We start from the raw sequence: 18,558 nt of genomic DNA on the forward strand, positions 1-18,558 counted from the left end.
GGGGGCATCCAATACCTTCAACTACAAGGAAAACTGGAAAAAAGAAAGAAACCATGATACATATAACGGAGTATCATTCAGCCTCTGAAAGGAAAGGAATTCTCACCGGCTGCATAGAGGGGAAACCTGGGGGCGTTATGCTGAGTGGGCAGGAAGAACAGCAGATACGGGGCTGGGGGTGGGGAGTTAGGGCTCTATGGGGCCGCACCGGAGCCCTGGCTCCACTGTGGGCCGCGTTCCCACACTCGGCACCCCCCCCCCCACCCCCCCCCCACCCCCCCCCCCCCCCCCGGCAGGACAGCGAGGGTTTTAAACAGGAAGCTGTTTGCAGATATCACCCCGGACGCCCAGCCTGATTTGCTGGGCGGTGGGACAGCCCAGCCACACTCCCCTCTGTGTGGGGCTGTGGCCGAGAGGGCCTGTAAATAGCAGCCATGAGGGTGCTGGGCTCAGTGTCCTCGTGGGCCCCCCACAGTCAGGACGTGCCTTCGTCTCAGGTAGGGGACACCCTGGCCAGTGACTTTGCCGCTTTGGATGGGTTAAGCACTGGGGTGAGGCTGAGCTAGGAAGCCGGGGTCCAGTCAGCAGCAGAAACTGGGTGGAGGGGACGTGGGCTCTGTGCTGAGATCCAGGCAGAGGCACGAGTCCAAGTCCATCATGGCCAGGATTCCGGGTGTGACTCACCAGTTCCCGGGGAGGTCACCACGACAGGGACCTGGGTCCAGCTGGGAGGTGATCCCCCTCGGGTTCCATAGATTCAAAAAGGCAAAGCTACTTCTTCCCTCATTCCCAGTCCAGTGGGAAATGTGGCCGCAGGATCCACGAATTGTCCCTGAGCAGCCATCCCAGGGTCAGGTTTGCTTGTTGCCCACCTGCCAGTGGGGCCACGTGGATGACCTGTGCTCAGAGACCAGTAGCTCAGTAATGGGGACCCCAGATGTGGGGGACAGGCGGGTCATCTCACACAGAGCAGGGCCACCTGATCTCCAAAACTGGATGAGACAAAGGGTCCCCAGCGGCCCTTCCTGCCAGACACCTGGCCCATGGAACTGGCCGTCCTGTGAGGCAGAAGTCGGGTGGGCTCTGAACGTGCACACACCGCTTGACAGTTCGTGCAATGGGGAGACTCTGCCGGCCGGAGGCAGAGCAGCACCCAGACTTCCATGGCTGTTCAATTTATTTACAATTTGAAAAGCCCATGTCCCTCAGAAGAGAACAGACAGGATTTGTGTAAAGCTAGGGAAAAAATCATGGGGAAAGACCTCTGCTTAGTCTGTGGTCTCGGCAAAAAGACAAGAAAGACGTGTGCCATTGGGGGTGGGACCTGACCTTGCCTCAGCCTCTGCGAGGCCCCTAGTCCCTGGTGGGGGCCCGTGGGCTGTGGTCCTGAGCGCTCAAGCTTTCCTGGGCATGGTCCTCCACAGGTGAGACGTGTCTGTACAGTGCTGGCCCTGCTGTAGATGTTTAATCAATTGTACAATTAATTGTATGTTTGGCAAATTAAGCTTTTTATTTCCTCTGTTGATTTCATCCTTGATCTGCGTTCCTGCTGAGAATCCAGTGGAATCTCTTTCCCCTCTGAGGGCCACCTCCTTCACTGACAGGAGGGTCCCAGCCTCAGAGGCTCAGGAGGGGCTGTGGCTTCTCCTCTTATAAAAGGAAATTCCTCTTCCCAGAAGCCAGGAGGGAGCCAGGACAGTGGTGGGGAAGGGCAAGGATGGGGGTGGGGGTGGGGAAGGTGGGAACAGCCTCCAGCCCAGGGTCACCCCCCATCAGCTCTGCTGGCAGGACCTCAGAGCTGACCAGGATCAGGGCCGGCCTGGGATGGACAGGGATGCGTGAGTGGCAGCGGGGTCAGTGAGTCCCACGTGGTAGGGAGGGTTGGCAGGAGCTCCCCGAGTGACACAGGGGCAGCAGTGTCCTGTCCCTTCCAACTCCACCCCATCCCACCCTGGTGGTCAGGGAGCCGGAGCTGCCTGGAGCAACACAGGTGAGCCTGGGTGCTGTGTGGGGCAGAAAGTCCAGTCCAGAGCACCCCACATGGTGTAACACGCTGTCTTGTGAAACTCAGACTGCGCACAACCACGCAACCTACTGTGTAAGGACTAGCATGTCCGTGTGGTGATGCTATTTAAAAATCAGCAAGACCAAGCTGAGCTCACTGTCCAGAAGAGCGGTGCCCTGTGCAAGGGACCAGGTAGATGGCAGCGGGTGGCCAGACCTAGCTTGTGAGGCTGGTGGAGCAGGCAGGTGTCCTGACCTCATGGACTATAATGGAGCCTTTGTGTGTAACGTGTCAGCCATAAAGAACTAGAAGAGAGCATCGTGGAACACCTCACAGGACCGTAAAAAGAGAGAGAGAAATCAGAACAGCGGGAGCCCTTGGCCCCGGGGGGTGGCCGTGAGCCCAGCGTGGCCTGCACACTGTCACTCGCTGTCCTGGCTTTCGGAATTCCCGTCACTGTTTATTCCTTCCTTCCTCCAGGAGTCAGTGCCCTGCCAGCGCTCATTATGAAGAGGGAGCTGGCCCTCATTAGCCTGGCCTTCCTGTCGCTGGTCCCGTCTGGAGATCCTCAGCAGACAGCGGACGACGCCTGCTCCGTGCAGATTCTCGTCCCAGGCCTCAAAGGTAATGCCGCCTGGACTTCTTCCCCATGGGGCCTCTGAAGAGTGGCTGGCGGGTGGGTGGGGACCCCGTGCGTGCTGACACAGTGGTCATCCTGAGTCTCCAGTCCTGAGTCCTGGTGCCAGCTCAGGTCTGACCTCGGTGGGCCTCAGTTTCCCCTTCTGGAAAAGCAAGGGTTGGAATACATGTCTACTCTCTGTTCAGCCAGGAATTCTGTAATTCGGAAGTTATCTGCCACTCAGGCCTCTGCACGAGATGGGTAAAGGCAGCTGACATTTGTCCCAGGCTCTGCACTCACTATCATGTGACCCTGGAACAAGATGATCTCCTCTGGTCCACTTTGCTGATATGAACATTCAAGGTGCAGGAATTTAGCAATTTGCCAAACTGGGCTGCACAAGCTCCGAAGCCTGGGTGCCTTGCTGCTTCCCTGGAGCTCCTCCTTTCTTCTTTCAACACCAAGACGTCCTTTCCTCTGTTGTGTTGTCTGTAGTTTTCCTGGCAGAGCAAGCCCTGCAGAGCAGCAGGGTGGGCACTGTCAGGGGGCACCTGGGCCCAGAGTAGCTCTTCATGGGACAAAGTCACCCATTTCTATAAAGCATGAGATTCCAAACCTTGTGACTCCCAAGTAGGACCTGCTGCCTAGTTCCAGGGCCCAGAGCAAAATGATGTGGGATCCCAGGGAGTCCAGCAGTGAGTCCCATGTGGCCCTGCTCCCCAGGCTTATCTTCTGTTTCAGGGCTGAGGGCAGGACACAGGCCACATGCCTGGAGCACTGAGGTCCAGATCCCTGGGTTTATACAGCAACATTGTTTCATTAGGCCTATATGGCAAAATTGTTTCATTGAATTCATGTGGCAACATTGTTTCATTGAGTCTGTAGGGCAGCAGTGTTTCATTAGGTTTACTCTCATAGCCTGTCAGTGCCACTGCCACCGAAGTAGAGAAACTTCTTAATATATTTATTAACGCCCTTAAAATCTGGATGTCTGGTTGTTTTTATTTCCAGCTTTACTGAGGTATAAGTGAGAAATGAAAGTAGTATATTCATAAGGTATACAACGTGATGATTGTCTATATAGATACACTATGAACCAATGACTGTGGCCCATCGCTTCACATGGGCACCGTTCTGTGCGGGGGAAAGCGGGTCTCGCTCCGACAGGAGACGCCTATGGACAATGAGGGGTCCTGCTGTGTGATGTGAGCATGCTGATTAGAAACAGCACCTCATTCAGGCAGGAAGTTCCCGGCTCTGATGTTTGGAGTGGCAGGTGTCCGAGATCAGGGAACACCCATGACCCCCTCCTGCACTGGCTCCATACTTCAAAGTACCTGACCATCCATCTGCCCTAAACGGCTGACACGTGCCTTCCTGGCTGGGTCCCGAATTGCCTCAGTGCAATCAAGGCAAATGCTTTTTGCTCATAGATTTTTGTGTGATTTGCAGGGAGACAAGCAAGTAGTAAATACTGACGACATTTTCTTTATTTCCCTGAGAGGAGAGAGCAGTTAATGACGTGGGCAGTGAGCCAGGCAGTTGAAATGTGAGCCTCTTGCTGGTGGAAAAACTGTTTGTCATCGGGAACCATATGGTAAATCAGCCCCAAATCAATACCCCCTAAAGCAGAGGACGTGGGAAGGGCTGCCGTGCCCCCAGGGTGCGCATTATGGACTGTGTGTAATTTTTAGCGGAGAGGTTTATAGAAATGCTGGCTGGAGTGATCACCAGCCGGGGCTTGGATCTCTGTGTCCCCTGAGATGAGCAGACAGCAAACATTTCAAACCCTGCCGCAGTGAGCAGAGCTTGGAAACAGCCTTTGTTCTTAAGAAGCAGGTCCAGGGCTGGTCTCCAAGGACGGACCAAGGTCACCTGGAGGGAATGGGGCCAGGAGGCAGCCCTGCCACAGAGGGTCAGAATTAGGATGGAAGTGGTGGGGGAGGGCAGGTAACTTTCTGTAACAGCAGCCAGTGAGGTGTTTTCCCAGACATAGTTCATTCAACCCTCATAGAAGGGGAGGGGTTGGAGGCGGGGAGGTGACCTGGGTGCAGGTGGTCCAGGGTTCCCTGACTGGCTCTGGATGTCTCCATGCGGGGACGTGGGTGGGGGTTCAGCACCTGCGTCCACACTGGCTGAGGCTCAGTGGGCCTGGAGCTAACATACCAGACGTCAGTTTAGCAGAACCCTCAGGGAAAGCGGGTGTAAGTGGATTTTCTGATTAGCTGAGAGATAAAGAAAACCCTGTCAGGTACCATGTATTAGAGACCCTTGTTTTCCAGGACGTACAATCCCTGTTTCCTGCTTTTGTGAGGCGAGTCAGGGGCACAAGGGCTGCTCGGTGCCACTCAAGGTCTTTCTGTGCCGTGATCATAATTACAAGCAATTGCTCCATCAGCCTAGAGACAGACACCTGTGGAAGCAGGCGGCGATCGGCCAAGGTTATGACCACAGACTGCTGTCCTTACTGCTTTCTCTTCTTTATTTTTTCCCCTCACTGGAGGATATTTTTCCTGTTGCTTTTCAGAGAGAGTGGAAGGGAGAATCGAACCTGAGACTCTTCAGTCTGCAGCTGACACTCTAACCACTGAGCCACACCGGCCAGGGCCTTGCTGCTTTCTCTTCAAGGGGAGGCCGGGGAGGGGGAGTAGCACTGTTCATCAACACCCGTGTCCTGCGAGGGGCAGTTTGAGGGCAACTCTGGTGTCTATTGGCTCCGGAGCTGCTCAGAAGCAGATGAGCACGGACGCCACCCCAGAGCCTGCCTGTGAGCAGGAGTGTGGACGTCAGGGGACCGGGGCTGGACTTCCCAGTGCTTGAGTGTGTCCGATGAGGGGCCCAGAACACCGGAGATGACTGTCAGGCTTGGGACTTGGAACCTGGGAGAATCCATGTGTCAACAGCAGAACCAGGAGAGTCTGCAGAGGGTCTGGGAGAGACCATTAGGCTGGCTCCGAGCAGGAGCCTGGGCTGGGGGGCAGGGGGCTCATGCTGGAGGGACAAGGGGCGCTGATCTAAGCAGCCAGGTGTGTCAGGCAGATGGAGGGTGGGGATAGGCCAAGAGGGTGCTCAGCCATGGAGGACGCTCGGAGACACCCCCTCTTCATATTGACATTTGGGGGCTTGGGGAGCACTGTGTGTGGGGGCCAGACTGGGGCCAGCCAGAGGGGTAACTGGATAGAGGGATAGATGCATCCGGGAGGGAGAAGGCGGGAGGCAGAGTCCTGAGAGTAGATGGGGCAGGAGAGCTGGGCACCCTCTATGACCCAGGTCAAGGGGTGAGAGTGGGTGGGGAAGAGAGGATGACACCCCCAGGGGCCAGGCTATGGGAGCAGGAAGCCCAGGGACTGGCTGGCGGCACAGAGTGGGAAGCTTTGTCCTTGCTGCCCCCGCACCTGTCACATGGGTCCTAATGCATGTGGCTTCTTCCACAGGGGATGCTGGAGAGAAGGGAGACAAAGGCGCACCCGGCCGGCCTGGAAGAGTGGGCCCCACCGGAGAGAAAGGTACCTTCTCAGCCCCCAGACTCTGCACACAGGGCTGGGGAGAAGCCAGCGGGGCCGTGAGGGGACCCGGCACCTGTGTGGGTCTCGGGAGGGCAGCTGGCCTCGCTGTTTGCTGTTGGCGCTGAACGGCCCCTCCCTCTCTCTCTATTCCCTGGTATCTTTCTTTGTTTAAAATACAACAAATTACATTTCACTAAGATAGAGAATTCTGGACAGGAAAAAAGAGTACATACATTTGAATAGGTTACACGTAATATATGTTTATATGTAGTGACCACGAGTCAGGGGGCAGACCACTCCCCTTCATCTCGGTGTCTCCCGGGCCTCCTACGGGAGCTGGCCCTCTATCAACTGTTTGAGAAGCATCTTGAAATCCAATATCTTCAAATATCTTTGAAACCTGCCCGTGGTCCAGGTGTGCAGGTGCCCCTTGCAGGCTGCAGGCAGAAGGCGTGTGGCCGAGGTTCCGCCCCGAGGAGCTGGCTCGTTCTTGGCCGTGTACTGACCGTGGCCTGCTGCTTCCCACACCACCCCTTACCTTACAGCTCGGCTCCGGGTTCGGGAGGTGGCTGAGGTGCGGCGGGTCCTCCAGGAGGTGCCCAGGTGGTGCTGAGGCTGCGGGGCTGCCCAGGGCCTGGACCACAGGCAGGCCTGGGGATCCCGGTGCCTCCGCTCGCCGCAGCCTCCACGAGGCGCCAGCTGTGTCCACGTGGGGCCCGGCTGCCTCTGGCTGGCGTGCCAGGTGGCGGGGGAAGGCAGCTGGCTGCAGGAGGGAGTGCGGGCGCGCTGACCATCGCATTTCTGAGGAACAGGCAGGCCGTGGGTGCGCAGGCGCCTCCCGGTCCCCGTCCCTGTGAAACCAGGACGGCTCCTGCGTTTCCAGCCCACGCAGCCACGAGGACACAGCGCGGCGCCGGCTTTGCTGGCGCACCTGCTGAGTGTGTGGGCTCGGCGTCCACAGCTTCTGGTTCCCAGACAGGCAGCTAAGACAGGAGAGGGAGGCAGCGGGGCCTCCAATCGGGAGCTGGCACCCCGGGCAGGGAAGGTGGAGGCACCCTGGTCACTGACGGGCTTCCTGGGCTCCCTGCAGTCGCCATGTCCTTTGTAAAAATTGCCAAGGAAGCCCGATCCCAAGTGCTCAGTGCCGCATCTCACTGCAAAGGCTGGTGGCGTCTTCGTGAGAATGTGTGCACGTCGCCCGCCTGCTGCGCTCTCACCCCTCTGGGCGTCTGGGGGACACGTGCGCTGCACTCCCTCAGGAGGGCGGAGACGAGGGCCATCAGGGCTCCAGCCCTGGCTGCCTCTACCCGGAACATGAAGGGACAGGTCTCAGCCTGTCCAGGGCCTTTCCAATACTCTCACACAACCAGCGGGGAGTTGCCTGCTTTTTGCAAAAGTCCTGTCATTGGAGGAGCAGGAGGGCCTGGGAGCAGGAGGGGGCAGAGCTCCTGTCCCGCCCGCCGTCCCCGAGGACCTGTGGGTGTCGGCCACTACTGCTCTGCCCAGAGGCTGGTGTCCGGGAGATGCCCGCGGGTTACACAGGCCCCTGGGCTAGTGACACATGTCCGCTCCAGGACCACCGTGCAGTGCTGTCGAGCAGAGAGCGCCCGCAGCTGCGGGGCTGTACCGGTCCTCACCCCTCCTGCTCGCCCAGCACGGAGAATGTCCCCGTGAGAGACGGCGGCCGCCCCTGCCTTCCGTCTCTGTGTAGCTCTTACCGGGGGCGAGCGTGCCGAGGGGGTCCTGGCCGTGCAGGTGGTCTAGGTTCACACCGCTCGCGCTCACCCGCTTCCCACCTGTGTGGCATGAGGATAAAGGTAGGCTGGTGCACACGCGTGTGCATGGCGTGTGTGTGTATTTGCGAATGTGTCTGAATATGCTGTTTGGATAAGTGGGTATGTTTACTCATTTGTGTGTATGTGTTTGCGTGCATCTATGTGTCTAGCATGTGTAAGTGTATGAATGTGTGTGACAGTGAATATGCATGTATGTGTGAGTGCCAGTGTGTGTGTGTGTGTGTGGACGTGGCGAGTGCATGTGATGTTAACAGGAGGGATATGGCCTTACCTGTGCATTTCGGACTCTGTCTCCTTGTTTTCTAGGAGACGTGGGCGACAAAGGACAGAAAGGCAGTGTGGGCCGCCATGGAAAGATTGGTCCCATTGGCTCTAAAGGTACTTCTGACAATTTCTGCCTCACACTCCCCAGAGCCCAGGCCCAGGTGCCCGCTGTTCTGAGGACGATTGGAGACGGGCCCGCTGTGCCTGCTGGTCGCGTTTACTGTTGTGTTCTGTGTACACAACACCTTTGTCCCTCTGTGCGGGTCTGGGAGGGGTCTAAGTTACTGCCAGCCTGGTGCCACATGGCAGGCCGAGTCTCTGGTGACACGTGCCTGCTATTTCCAAATTGTCCAGCTCGAGACTTCGTCTGCCCCACACAACCCTGGGGGCAGGGCAGGTTGGGGACCGGGGCCCAGGCATTCAGCCTCGCAGCTCCCCCTCCTCCTGCGCCCCTCAGCCAGGGTGTGCGGGGAGTGGCCAGCTTGGCCCAGCTGCCTGCTCCCCCACCGAATCCCGGGAAAGCCCCGCCCGTGGCTGGCTCACTGCAGAGCACGGGGGTGCCTGCCGGGATGAGGGACATGTGCCTGTACGAATCCATGTGCATGTCTCACGTGATGTGGCTTTCATGTAAATACCCACCGTCTAACTGTAGAGAAACTAGAAGGCTTTGTGGCCATGATTCTGTTCAACTCCTTGTTCAATGCGTTGAGAGAAACGGAGGGGCAGGGTGGCTAAGGGGCCTGTCACCTGACCCGAGGCTGGAGCCCAGTCTGCGGGTGCCGTGCCCGCCTGTGACACCTCGCTGCTCTCAGAGCCGGGTCAGCGGGACAGCGAGAGCCTTTACTCCGCTCAGGTGGGGTTATCGCGAGATCCCTGGGCACTGAAGTCATATCTGTCTGAGTTTTCCACTGTGATGAGGGACCTGGACAGTCCTGGCATCAGGTGTAGTGGCCACTTACTCGTGGAGTTAGGGACTCGTGACATGATGTTGCACAGTGTTCCGGACGCACCGGGATTTTCCAGTGTCCGTACGAAGGGTGAGCGTCTGATGCTCTCTGAGACCCGTGACGTGTGTCCCACTTCACACTAGAGCCCGGGGACGCAGTCACCACAGAGCGTGGCTCCTGCAGTTCAGGAGAAACCCTGGGTGACTGGACCTTGCTTTTCTTTTTCAGGCGAAAAGGGGGATTCTGGTGACATCGGCCCCCCTGGTCCCAATGGAGAACCAGGTATCACATAAAGGGTCCGAGGACTTTGAAAACATGTATTAAAACTACACTTTTGACGAAGTGTAACTCGTGAACTGGAACTGGGGGAGGTGGGGAGCGATGCCCGTGGCTGCCACGCTCTCGCCTGGCACACCCTCCTGGACGGCGTCAATGCTCCCTTTCCTCCCACCTGGACACGTTCCGTCCTTCCTAGGACCGCAGTCTGCTTGTTGACGACGTGTGACCGTGTCTCCCACAGAATTCTGCTCAGACACACTGTCCTGAACCACAGTGTCCTCTCCCGACTCCGCTCTTGGTGCCACGGTCCCCCTTTCTTGTGGCCACCAGACTTCTGAGAAAAGCCTGTACTTTCTGGTTTCTTTCTTCGCTTGGGACAGCCTTGAAGCCAAGTCCCCACGGCCCCTCCTCCACTCCACATGTGCCCACAATTCCGGAATCAGAGCCCAGCCCAGTGTCACCTCCCAGTCCCCACTCCCATGTCTCAGAGGCACCTTCAGCTCAGAGTTCCTCTTCCCAGCCCAGCTCTAGGAGGGCGCCACCTCCCTCCCACTCACGGGACAGGAACCCGTGTCCCTTCCAACCCCTCCCCCTCCACCCAGTCCCCGGTCCCTGCGTCCTGGTCTACCACCCCCTTGTTCTCAAATGCCTTATCTTCTCCATCTCCATGGTTACTACCCTGAGCCAAGCCACCACTGTCCTCTCATCTGGACCTTGAGGACCTGCGCGGTCTGCTGAGTGACATTTATATTTTGGGGAGCCGCTCCTTCCTTCTTTTCTGAGCCCCACCTTCGGTCTGTCTTCGTAACACAGCCCTGGTCTCCGCAGGTGTCCCCTGTGAGTGCAGCCAGCTGAGAAAGGCCATCGGGGAGATGGACAACCAGGTCACCCAGCTGACGACGGAGTTAAAATTCATAAAAAATGGTATGTGCTTTTCGGAGCTTTCCCTGCCCGGGGCCCCCCCAGCCGCCCCGCAAAGCCAGCGCGGCCGCCGTGGCCGATCCCGGGCGCGCGGCTCCGCAGGGGCGCGCCCCGTCCGCCCGTCCGCGCGGGGGCGCACCGAGTCGGTGGCCGACAGCCGAGCGCTCGCTTTCCAGCACTGCCCTCCCCCGCAGCTGTCGCCGGCGTGCGCGAGACGGACGGCAAGCTCTACCTGCTGGTGAAGGAGGAGCGCGCGTACCCCGACGCGCAGCTGGCCTGCCAGGGCCGGGGCGGCACGCTGGCCATGCCCAAGGACGAGGCCGCCAACGGCCTGCTGGCCGCCTACGTCGCGCAGGCCGGCCTGGCGCGCGTCTTCATCGGCATCAACGACCTGGACCGCGAGGGCACCTTCGTGTACGCGGACCGCTCGCCCATGCAGACCTTCCACAAGTGGCGCGGGGGCGAGCCCAACAACGCCTACGACGAGGAGGACTGCGTGGAGCTGGTGGCCTCGGGGGGCTGGAACGACGTGGCCTGCCACATCACCATGCCCTTCCTGTGCGAGTTCGACAAGGAGCACGTGTGAGGGCGGCGGGGCCCCTGCTGGCCTTGGCGCCCTCGCGGGGCCACCGCCCCGTGGGAGGGACGGGCCTTCAGGGGCCGCGTGTCCAGCCAGGAGCGCAGGGCCTCATCAAGGCGGGGCCGTCCTTTCGGAACCTAGACAGTGGTGACGCCTGGGGGAGAGAAGAGTTTCCGCGGTTAGTTCAGAGGAAAAGTTGTATCACTTGTATTGTAGCCAGAATGCCCTTCGTGTAACTGTTACTCAGAGCTGCGCTTGCCTTTGTCCAGACGATAAAATAAAGTCTTCCAGTGTTACAGTAGCCGAACCCAGCAGTGGTAGCAGGTCTTCCGCTTCTCTCTGCCTTTAGTTTCTAGGTGGAGAAGACCGTTAGCTTTGACCAATGTTTCTGTAAATATATTAAAACGTACAATCCTTTTCACTCTTAGCTAAGTAGGGACACTGTTGCTTTGCCGCGAACCCAGATTTCAGGAAAGAGAAAAATAAAGTCTCCAGAACGAAGAGTTGAGTGTGTGGTGGTGTTTTACTCTGACATTTCTCCAATGGCTGGATTCGTTATCTGTCGCCATATCAAAAATTACCCAAGACTTCTCGGCTTGTGACAAAGATATCAATGCCCCTGTTCCCACGTTCAGGACCTGACTCAGGCCTGGCTGGGCCCTCAAGTGGCGCAGACAGACTCAGTTTCTCTGGCTGGTACAACAGATGTCTCAGTCCCGGGCATGTGGCCTTCCCACAGGACAACTCCCAGCACAGCAGCCCTGCCTTAGAGCAGCAAGAGCCAGAGGAGTGAGACAGTCATCACCTTCCAAACCTCACCTGGGAAGTGGTGTCCTGTCACTGTGGCTGCGTTCCGTCATTTGGAGAGTCCCCAGGTGTAACCTGCACACTCCTTCAGGGACTTCACTAGGACCGTGGGCACAGGAGGCAGGACCTAGGAGCCTGCACCTTTTCTACAGCAGAATCCCTAGTGAAAGGTAACAAACACCTACACTTTTCAAACACTGCATACAGACCTGCACACACAAAGGAAACCAACTGGGACTGGGGGCCCAAAGGCTGCTGCTGGGAGACGTGCTCCAGGCCTCCCAGTTTCTGAGTGAGGCTCTCCTGCCCGTTGCTGTGAGTGTTGTTTCTGAGGGTGTCTGTGTAGTGGACACCTTGGCGTATCCCTCCCCAACCACCCGCTGGAAAAGAGGGCATGTCTGCTCAGAGCTTCGAGGGAGATGGGCAGGCCCAGGGACGGTCCAGTGGAATAAGACGATGTTGTCTCCAGAGGGAGGGCTGGCCTGCTTCTGTCTCCTGGAAAAGGCTACCCTCCTGCTACTGCCCACTGAGGGCATGGCAGTTCCCAGGACCTCTTCCTGTGCCCTGCAGGGCCCAGGGCTCTAGGCTCTGGCCACAGCTGCAGACCCAGCCCCAGATTCCTGCTGGAGCCCCACAGGCACCCCGGGGGCTGGGGTGGGATAGAAGCAGAGGCACAGCCAGGCCTTCCCCAGTCATGGCCACTGGTCCTGCCCTGGTTTGCCCCTGGGTCCACAGGGCTTTAGGATGTGATTGTTTTGAAGCAGGTTTACAGGGTATGGATGCCTGGGCGTGGAGTGAGAATGAACCCCAGCTCTTCAGGAGGACAGTCTGCTGCACAGGGCGGGAGGGGACCGGCTGAGGACAGTGGCATTCAGTAGGTGCTGCAGTGAGCCCCCACCTGACAGTCTGGGTGAGCAGGGAGCAGGGAGCCTGGGCTGGCAGGGTGGGGCCCAGACACCACCCTGGGCTGCAGGAGGGTGCCCTGTTTCCACACAGCCACACTGCCATCTCGTGGTGGGAGGGGGGTGGTGCCGCGACAAAACCCGCCCAGCGGCCCTCCGCACTGATGCTGGGGCGTGGGGGTGGGGTGTTGTGTGTGTGCATGTGTGTGCATGTGTGTGCATGCGTGTGTGTGTGTGTGTGTGCATGTGAGAGAGAGGGAGAGAGAGAGAGAGAGAGAGGAGGGTGGTGACCAGTCAGAGACCAGGGAGGTGCCAAAAAACTAGGGCAGGCAGAGGAGGAGGGGCACACCCTTCAGTGCCTCCTTGGGCACAGACCTGTGGTTTCTCATCCTCAGTCCAGTGAGTCCCCAGGTGGCAGCATCCATAACTGAGGATTTTTGGGGACTCCCTAAAAATATTGTGGAGCCTTGGTGAGAAAAGAGCTGAGTGCCCACCCAACATGTGCGGGATGTAGTGTGTATTATACACACTTTGAATAATTATTAATTCCAATGTTTCTTTCTTTTCAGATATAACCCATTGGAATTAATAATTATTCAAAGTATGTATACATTTTTGGGGACACCCTGTATATAGGTCATATAATAGAGCTGCATCTTACTGGTCATGTCGCATAATAAGGTTGTATCTGAGTGGTTAATTTTTGGTACCAGAAAAAAAAATATATATATATATATATGTATTTATATACACACACATATACATACAAGTACAGGCACCTGATTTTTTAAAAAGTTACTTTGGAGTAAAAAGAATAGGTAGTCACTACTATTATTTTTTTTTGCAAATCAGTCAAAATTATACCTATTTTTTAATCAGATCAGCAAAAAAATGTATTTTTTGGTGTGCTGTAGAATTTTAGTACTTAGCTAATGTGCCATGAGATGAGAAAGGTTGAAAATCTCCGCACAATGGAACCCCAGAGCCTGTCCTCCCTAGCGGGTGGGGAACCATGGCCGGCGAGCCTTCTAGAGATGAGACTAACTCAGAGTAACAGCGGGACCAGGAAGGGGGATTTCAGCGTGGGCCTGCGGAGGGGCCTTCAGTCAGGGATGGTGGCGCCTGGGGACCCAGGGCCAGCGTCTGTGACAGGGACCAGGGCCAACTCCCTCCACAGGCGGGTCCTGCAGAGACTGCTGGGCTTCTCCAGGGAGGGGCTGCCCCACCGGGGACCCCCCCCCCCCCGCAGCCCTTGTGACATCACGCAGGCCCAGCCAGTCTCCGGACAGCTCTGCGGGGCCCCTGTGATTCTCTCCTGGCCGGCACCCGAGCACCATGGGACCTTGGCTGGCTTGTGAAGAGCAAGAAATCCAACCCTAGACCCTGGACTTCGGACACCTGGGTGAGGCTGGGTGCTGTTTATAAAGAACTTGCTATGTTAAAGTTGTCATTGTCCAGAGGACAGGGTGACCGCAGAGACTAATGTAGTAGCAATGAGTGGTGGCACCTCTGACAGATAAGGGTGGGGCCGATCACAGCAGACAGGACTGGCTGCTGTCACTGGTATTGGGGGTGGCCCGGCGCTGGGAACAGTGTGTCCAGGGCCGGGAACAGCCCCAGAGTGAGGCGAGAGGCTCTGGGACCTGGTTTCTGTTCGGCTTGGGTTGAAGTCACGTGACTTTGGGTTTTAAAAAACATCCAAAGAACTAAGCTCACAGGTAAAAATAGACCTATAATCAAAAGAAGAGCCAAAGATTTGAACAAAACCTGAATATATACCGATGCTATGTTCCACCGGAGTGCATGCGTTGACTCAGGGCCCCCCCAGATCCCAGCAGTTGAACAAATGTCTTTTATTTCAAGGCAAATCTCACGCTTTTGGCCAAAGGCTTTCTTGGGACTTACCGACAGTGACGACAGAAGTCTCTGCAGCTCTCCCACGGGGCTGTTCCTGCAGCAGAGCCTCTCGGGCCAAGGGAGGTCTCTCCCCACGTTTCCTAGACTCGCGGTGCTGCGTCTTCTTATTTTAAGGCAAATTCCAAAGAGAACAAAATGAAAAAAAAAGCGCGACCTGCGCTTGCCTGTGAAGCTTCAGGTTATACTTTCCCCCGTCTCATCGGACGACCCGTTACCCTCCTTGTCTCAGATGAGTCGGTTGCAATTTGCGTTAAAATCCTCAGCGTGGTCATTAAACACTGCAGCCGGGCCTCAGTCGCAGCTCGTCCCTTTTAAAGGAGATCTTGTTCCTTTGCGCAGAAACATTTAAAAGCTCATTTAAACAAACGTTGTGTTTCCAACGACAGATTTAGAAGCAGAGGCCGCAGGTGGTCTGAGCGTGTGGGTGGCGTTTCCGCCTGCTGGGCCCCGGCCCTTCCCTTAGAGGCCTCGGCTGCTCTCCCAGTGGACGTGGCAGGAAAGGACCCTGAGCAGGGAGTTTGGCCAGCGGGTGTCACAGAGCTCTGGGAGCTGTGAGGCCCCTCCCCGGGGACTGTGTATGTCAAATAGGTGGGTCCTCAAAACCAGATTTAGGGCCCTCCCTTCACAGAGCAAATGTGCGGACCCAGGTGGGTGGCAGGGGACCTCGGAGGATCTTTCCTGTTTGGACACCGTGACCTTTCCTGTTTGGACACCGTGACCTTTCCTGTTTGGACACCGTGACCTTTCCTGTTTGGATCGCGTCGTGCTGGATGAGAGTGATAGGACCACCCTGAGCTTCCGATTCCCTGGGGGTCGTGAGAGCATCGCCGACACCTTATACGGAGGCCATGGGCACCAGAGAGGGCCTGTGTCAGGTGCTCCGGCCGTGCCTGGTGCATAGTAGGTCTTCCGTCGTAGGAAGCAAAACGGATGGCTTTGCAGTGCCGCTGAGGCTTTCCTGCCCGGATGAGAGGTCGCCAAGGACTTCTGAGATCCTTACTAAAAACCAACGTCACGTCTAAGGTCATTAGTAAAAAGGCGAGTCACAGCAGGGCCCTGGCTGCATACGGTGCGTGCAGATGCCCGGGGACTTCGGAGATGCCTCTTTGTGCCGTTCCGAGCAGTAGCCGCGCCTGGCTCCTGAGAAGCTGAATCTGAATTTCATCAGAATTAGACTTGAAAACCACACGGGGCGACGGCTGCCGCCTCAGCTCAGCCGCAGAACGACACCCACGGCTGGAATTCAACCTGGGCCGCCCAGGCCCCAGCACCGCCTCTCCTATTCGAGGCCTGATTTTTTAATCTAACGATAACGCAGCAGAAAAGGGTGTGAGTGGCCTTGGAGAGAGGGCGCCTGGGTTTCATGTCCCCCGCCCCCACCTGCGCCACCCAGTTTCTATTAAATCGCCTTGGGGTTGGATCCTCCTTGGAGAGCTAGCCCTGCGGCCGATCCTCTGTGGTGTTTGACAAAGGCCTGCTGGGTTTTCTTTTATCTCAGTGCAGCACGTTTTAACTCGCTCCAGCAGCAGGCAGGGTCTTCGCTGCAGAGGGAGCTTCACCAGAATTACAAAGCGTGTGAGTGGCTGTGCCTTGGGACAGCTGTGAAGGCCCCTTTGTCACGCCCGTCTCCGGGGAAGCGAGCGACCGCGGCGGGGGGCCTGGGATCGCCCGCCCCAAACTGAATCCATTTCTGCCCGTCGGACAGATGCGTCCAAACGCCGGGGGTCGCGCGGAACAGCAGGCAGAAGCCCTGAGTTTCCGCCGGGGTGTGAGGCGCTCGTGGGTGAAGCACGCGGACTGCCTCGCGCCGGCCGGGAGCACGCTCGCCCCTTGCTCGCCCGGCTGGGTGAGGCTCGGACCCCGCCTCGTGCGTGGGCCCCGGCGCCTCTGCAGTGTCAGCCCAGGAGGGCGCTGCTGGCCCGATGGAGGCGGGTGGACAGAGGGAGCCTGAGGAACCGCCGCCGATCTATTTATTCTCTGGACCGAGACGTTCATTTCCAAAAGGAAGTGTTCTTTTTTTTAAAAAACAACAAATGCTGAATGACAGTGTTTTATTGTCTAAATTGCCAGGTTTGGGGGCGATGGGAGAGTAGAAACCGGAAGCATTGCGACCGGTACCTTGAATAAAAGTGTAGAAAGCGCCCCCCCCCAGTCTCTGTCTTTCTTTCTCCCTTCACTGGGCAGCCTCTGGGACGTGCACGCCATGCGGGCAGCTTGGCGAGGTCACTGAGGCACATCAGAGGCAACGGTGCCAGGCAGCAAAGATGAAGGCTCGTCCTGCCCCGGCCCTGCCCCGTGCCCTGTGCCCTGTGCCCTGTGCCCTGTGCCCTGTGCCCTGTGCCCTGTGCCCCGCCCCCTGTGCCCTGTGCCCTGTGCCCCATCCCCTGTGCCCTGTGCCCTGTGCCCCGTCCCCTGTGCCCTGTGCCCCGTCCCCTGTGCCCTGTGCCCCATCCCCTGTGCCCTGTTCCCTGGCCGGCAGGGAGGCCGAAGGAGACCTTGCCTCTTCCATCAAGCAGGGCACCCGGGAGAGCATTAAATTAGGGACTTGGACAAAACGTTCAGTTACTCTGTCCTTGTGCAGAATGAACTCGCTGCAACCAACTGGAAAAAAAAAAAAAAAAGCTGAGCTTTTAAAGGGGTCTGAGCCCCGGGCCCATGCGGGAGGCTCCCTCGTCCCGCAGCTCTCCCGCACCAGCTGGGCACCCTACTGTTCAGCGCACTCCTGACATCACCCACCCAGACGCTGCGCCGGTTCCGCGGGACTGGCTCAGCCCTAGGAGCCCGCCCCCGCTGCAGAGGCCACCTGTGATCGCCCCGCTGGCTCTGAATCAGGCTCCCAGGGCCCCCGCCTGGGAGTGAGTGGTTTCTAGGGGGCTCACAGAACTCAGAGGAGCGTTTACGGACTGGAGGACGGGTTTACTGCAAGAGGAAGGAGTCAGGCCCAGGCGGAGGGAAGAGATGCACAGGGCAAGGTGTGGGAAAGGGGCTGGAGCTTCCTCCCCGGGAGCCGCTGTCCCTAAATGTCCACGTGACGTTTCATGGACCCGGAAGGTCTCTGAACCCAAGCTTTTGGGTTAAAAAAATTTTTTTTTTTTTGGTTAGAGTTTATTTGAGCCCTGGCCAGTTTGGCTCAGTGCTTGAGCACCAGCCCACGGACCAAAGGGTTGTAGGTTCAATCCCCGGCCCTGGTCAGGGCATGTGTGGGAGGCAACTAATCAATGTCTTTCTCAGGTGGATGTTTCTCTCTCTCCCCCTCCCTTCCACTCTCTCTAAAAATCAATGGAAAAAAAATATCCTTGAGTGAGGATTTAAAAAAAAAAGAGTTTATTTGGGCCAAACTGATGACATATTCCAGTGGGCAAGATCTGAAATGCTCCGGGTCTGGGTTTCTATGGAGGCGCATGCATTTCACAGGTGCCGCTGATTAACTCAGTGGCTACAACTCCCGGAGACCAGGGTGTGGGGCTGAGAGTTCAGACCCTCTATTTACGGTCAGTTCCCCTGGCAGCCAGCCTCCATCCTCAGGTGCTTTTCCAAAAGTCGCCCTGTTAACGTAAATCCAGTGGTGGCGACACCCTTTCGCCTGCGTGGCTCAGAGATTTCAGGATCTGGGGACTAGGGACCAAATAGTGAAACAAAAGACTCCAAGGGTTTGGGAGGTGCGAGCCAGGAACTGGGGTGACAATGAAATATATACGAAATATATACTGGTCATCCGAATGACCAACTAGATTTCTTATAAATCATAATAGCTCACTTGCCTTTGTGGCAGCAGGGTTTGTATATTTTATTAAACACGTGGAGGAAGCCCTGTTCCAATTCCCTCCCGTTTCAGTGTTTGTGCGAAGTCACCTTTAATTCACCCTGGAGGACCCCTGGGTGGGGGGCACCCGCCACACCCGCCTGATGACATGCGTGTTGTTGGAACATCTCGACCTCGGGTTGGGAGCTGCAGGAGGGCCTGCTCACCCACAGCCCCAGGTGACCGAGCCTGCCCCTCTCCTCCCCAGGAAGC

At 57.3% G+C, this 18,558-nt stretch overlaps 1 protein-coding gene across 2 annotated transcripts; it reads left to right on the forward strand.

Annotated features, from left to right (window-relative positions):
- Positions 1-434: 434 nt before the first annotated feature.
- COLEC11 (collectin subfamily member 11) lies at positions 435-11,420 on the forward strand. 2 transcript variants are annotated; one of them, XM_081156230.1, is made up of 7 exons: positions 435-497; positions 2,486-2,629; positions 6,059-6,130; positions 8,233-8,304; positions 9,366-9,419; positions 10,245-10,340; positions 10,514-11,420. In XM_081156230.1, the coding sequence occupies exons 2-7, from the start codon at positions 2,512-2,514 to the stop codon at positions 10,921-10,923; spliced, it is 822 nt and encodes a 273-aa protein (XP_081012356.1). In that variant the 5' UTR covers positions 435-497; positions 2,486-2,511; the 3' UTR covers positions 10,924-11,420. The 2 variants fall into 2 exon arrangements, with proteins under 2 accessions (XP_081012356.1, XP_081012357.1); XM_081156231.1 differs by having other exon boundaries at positions 10,532-11,420.
- The last annotated feature ends 7,138 nt before the right edge of the window (positions 11,421-18,558 follow it).

The sequence above is a fragment of the Miniopterus schreibersii genome (assembly GCF_964146895.1).
Source record: "Miniopterus schreibersii genome assembly, chromosome: 13".
In the NCBI taxonomy this organism is placed as follows: Eukaryota; Metazoa; Chordata; class Mammalia; order Chiroptera; family Miniopteridae; genus Miniopterus; species Miniopterus schreibersii.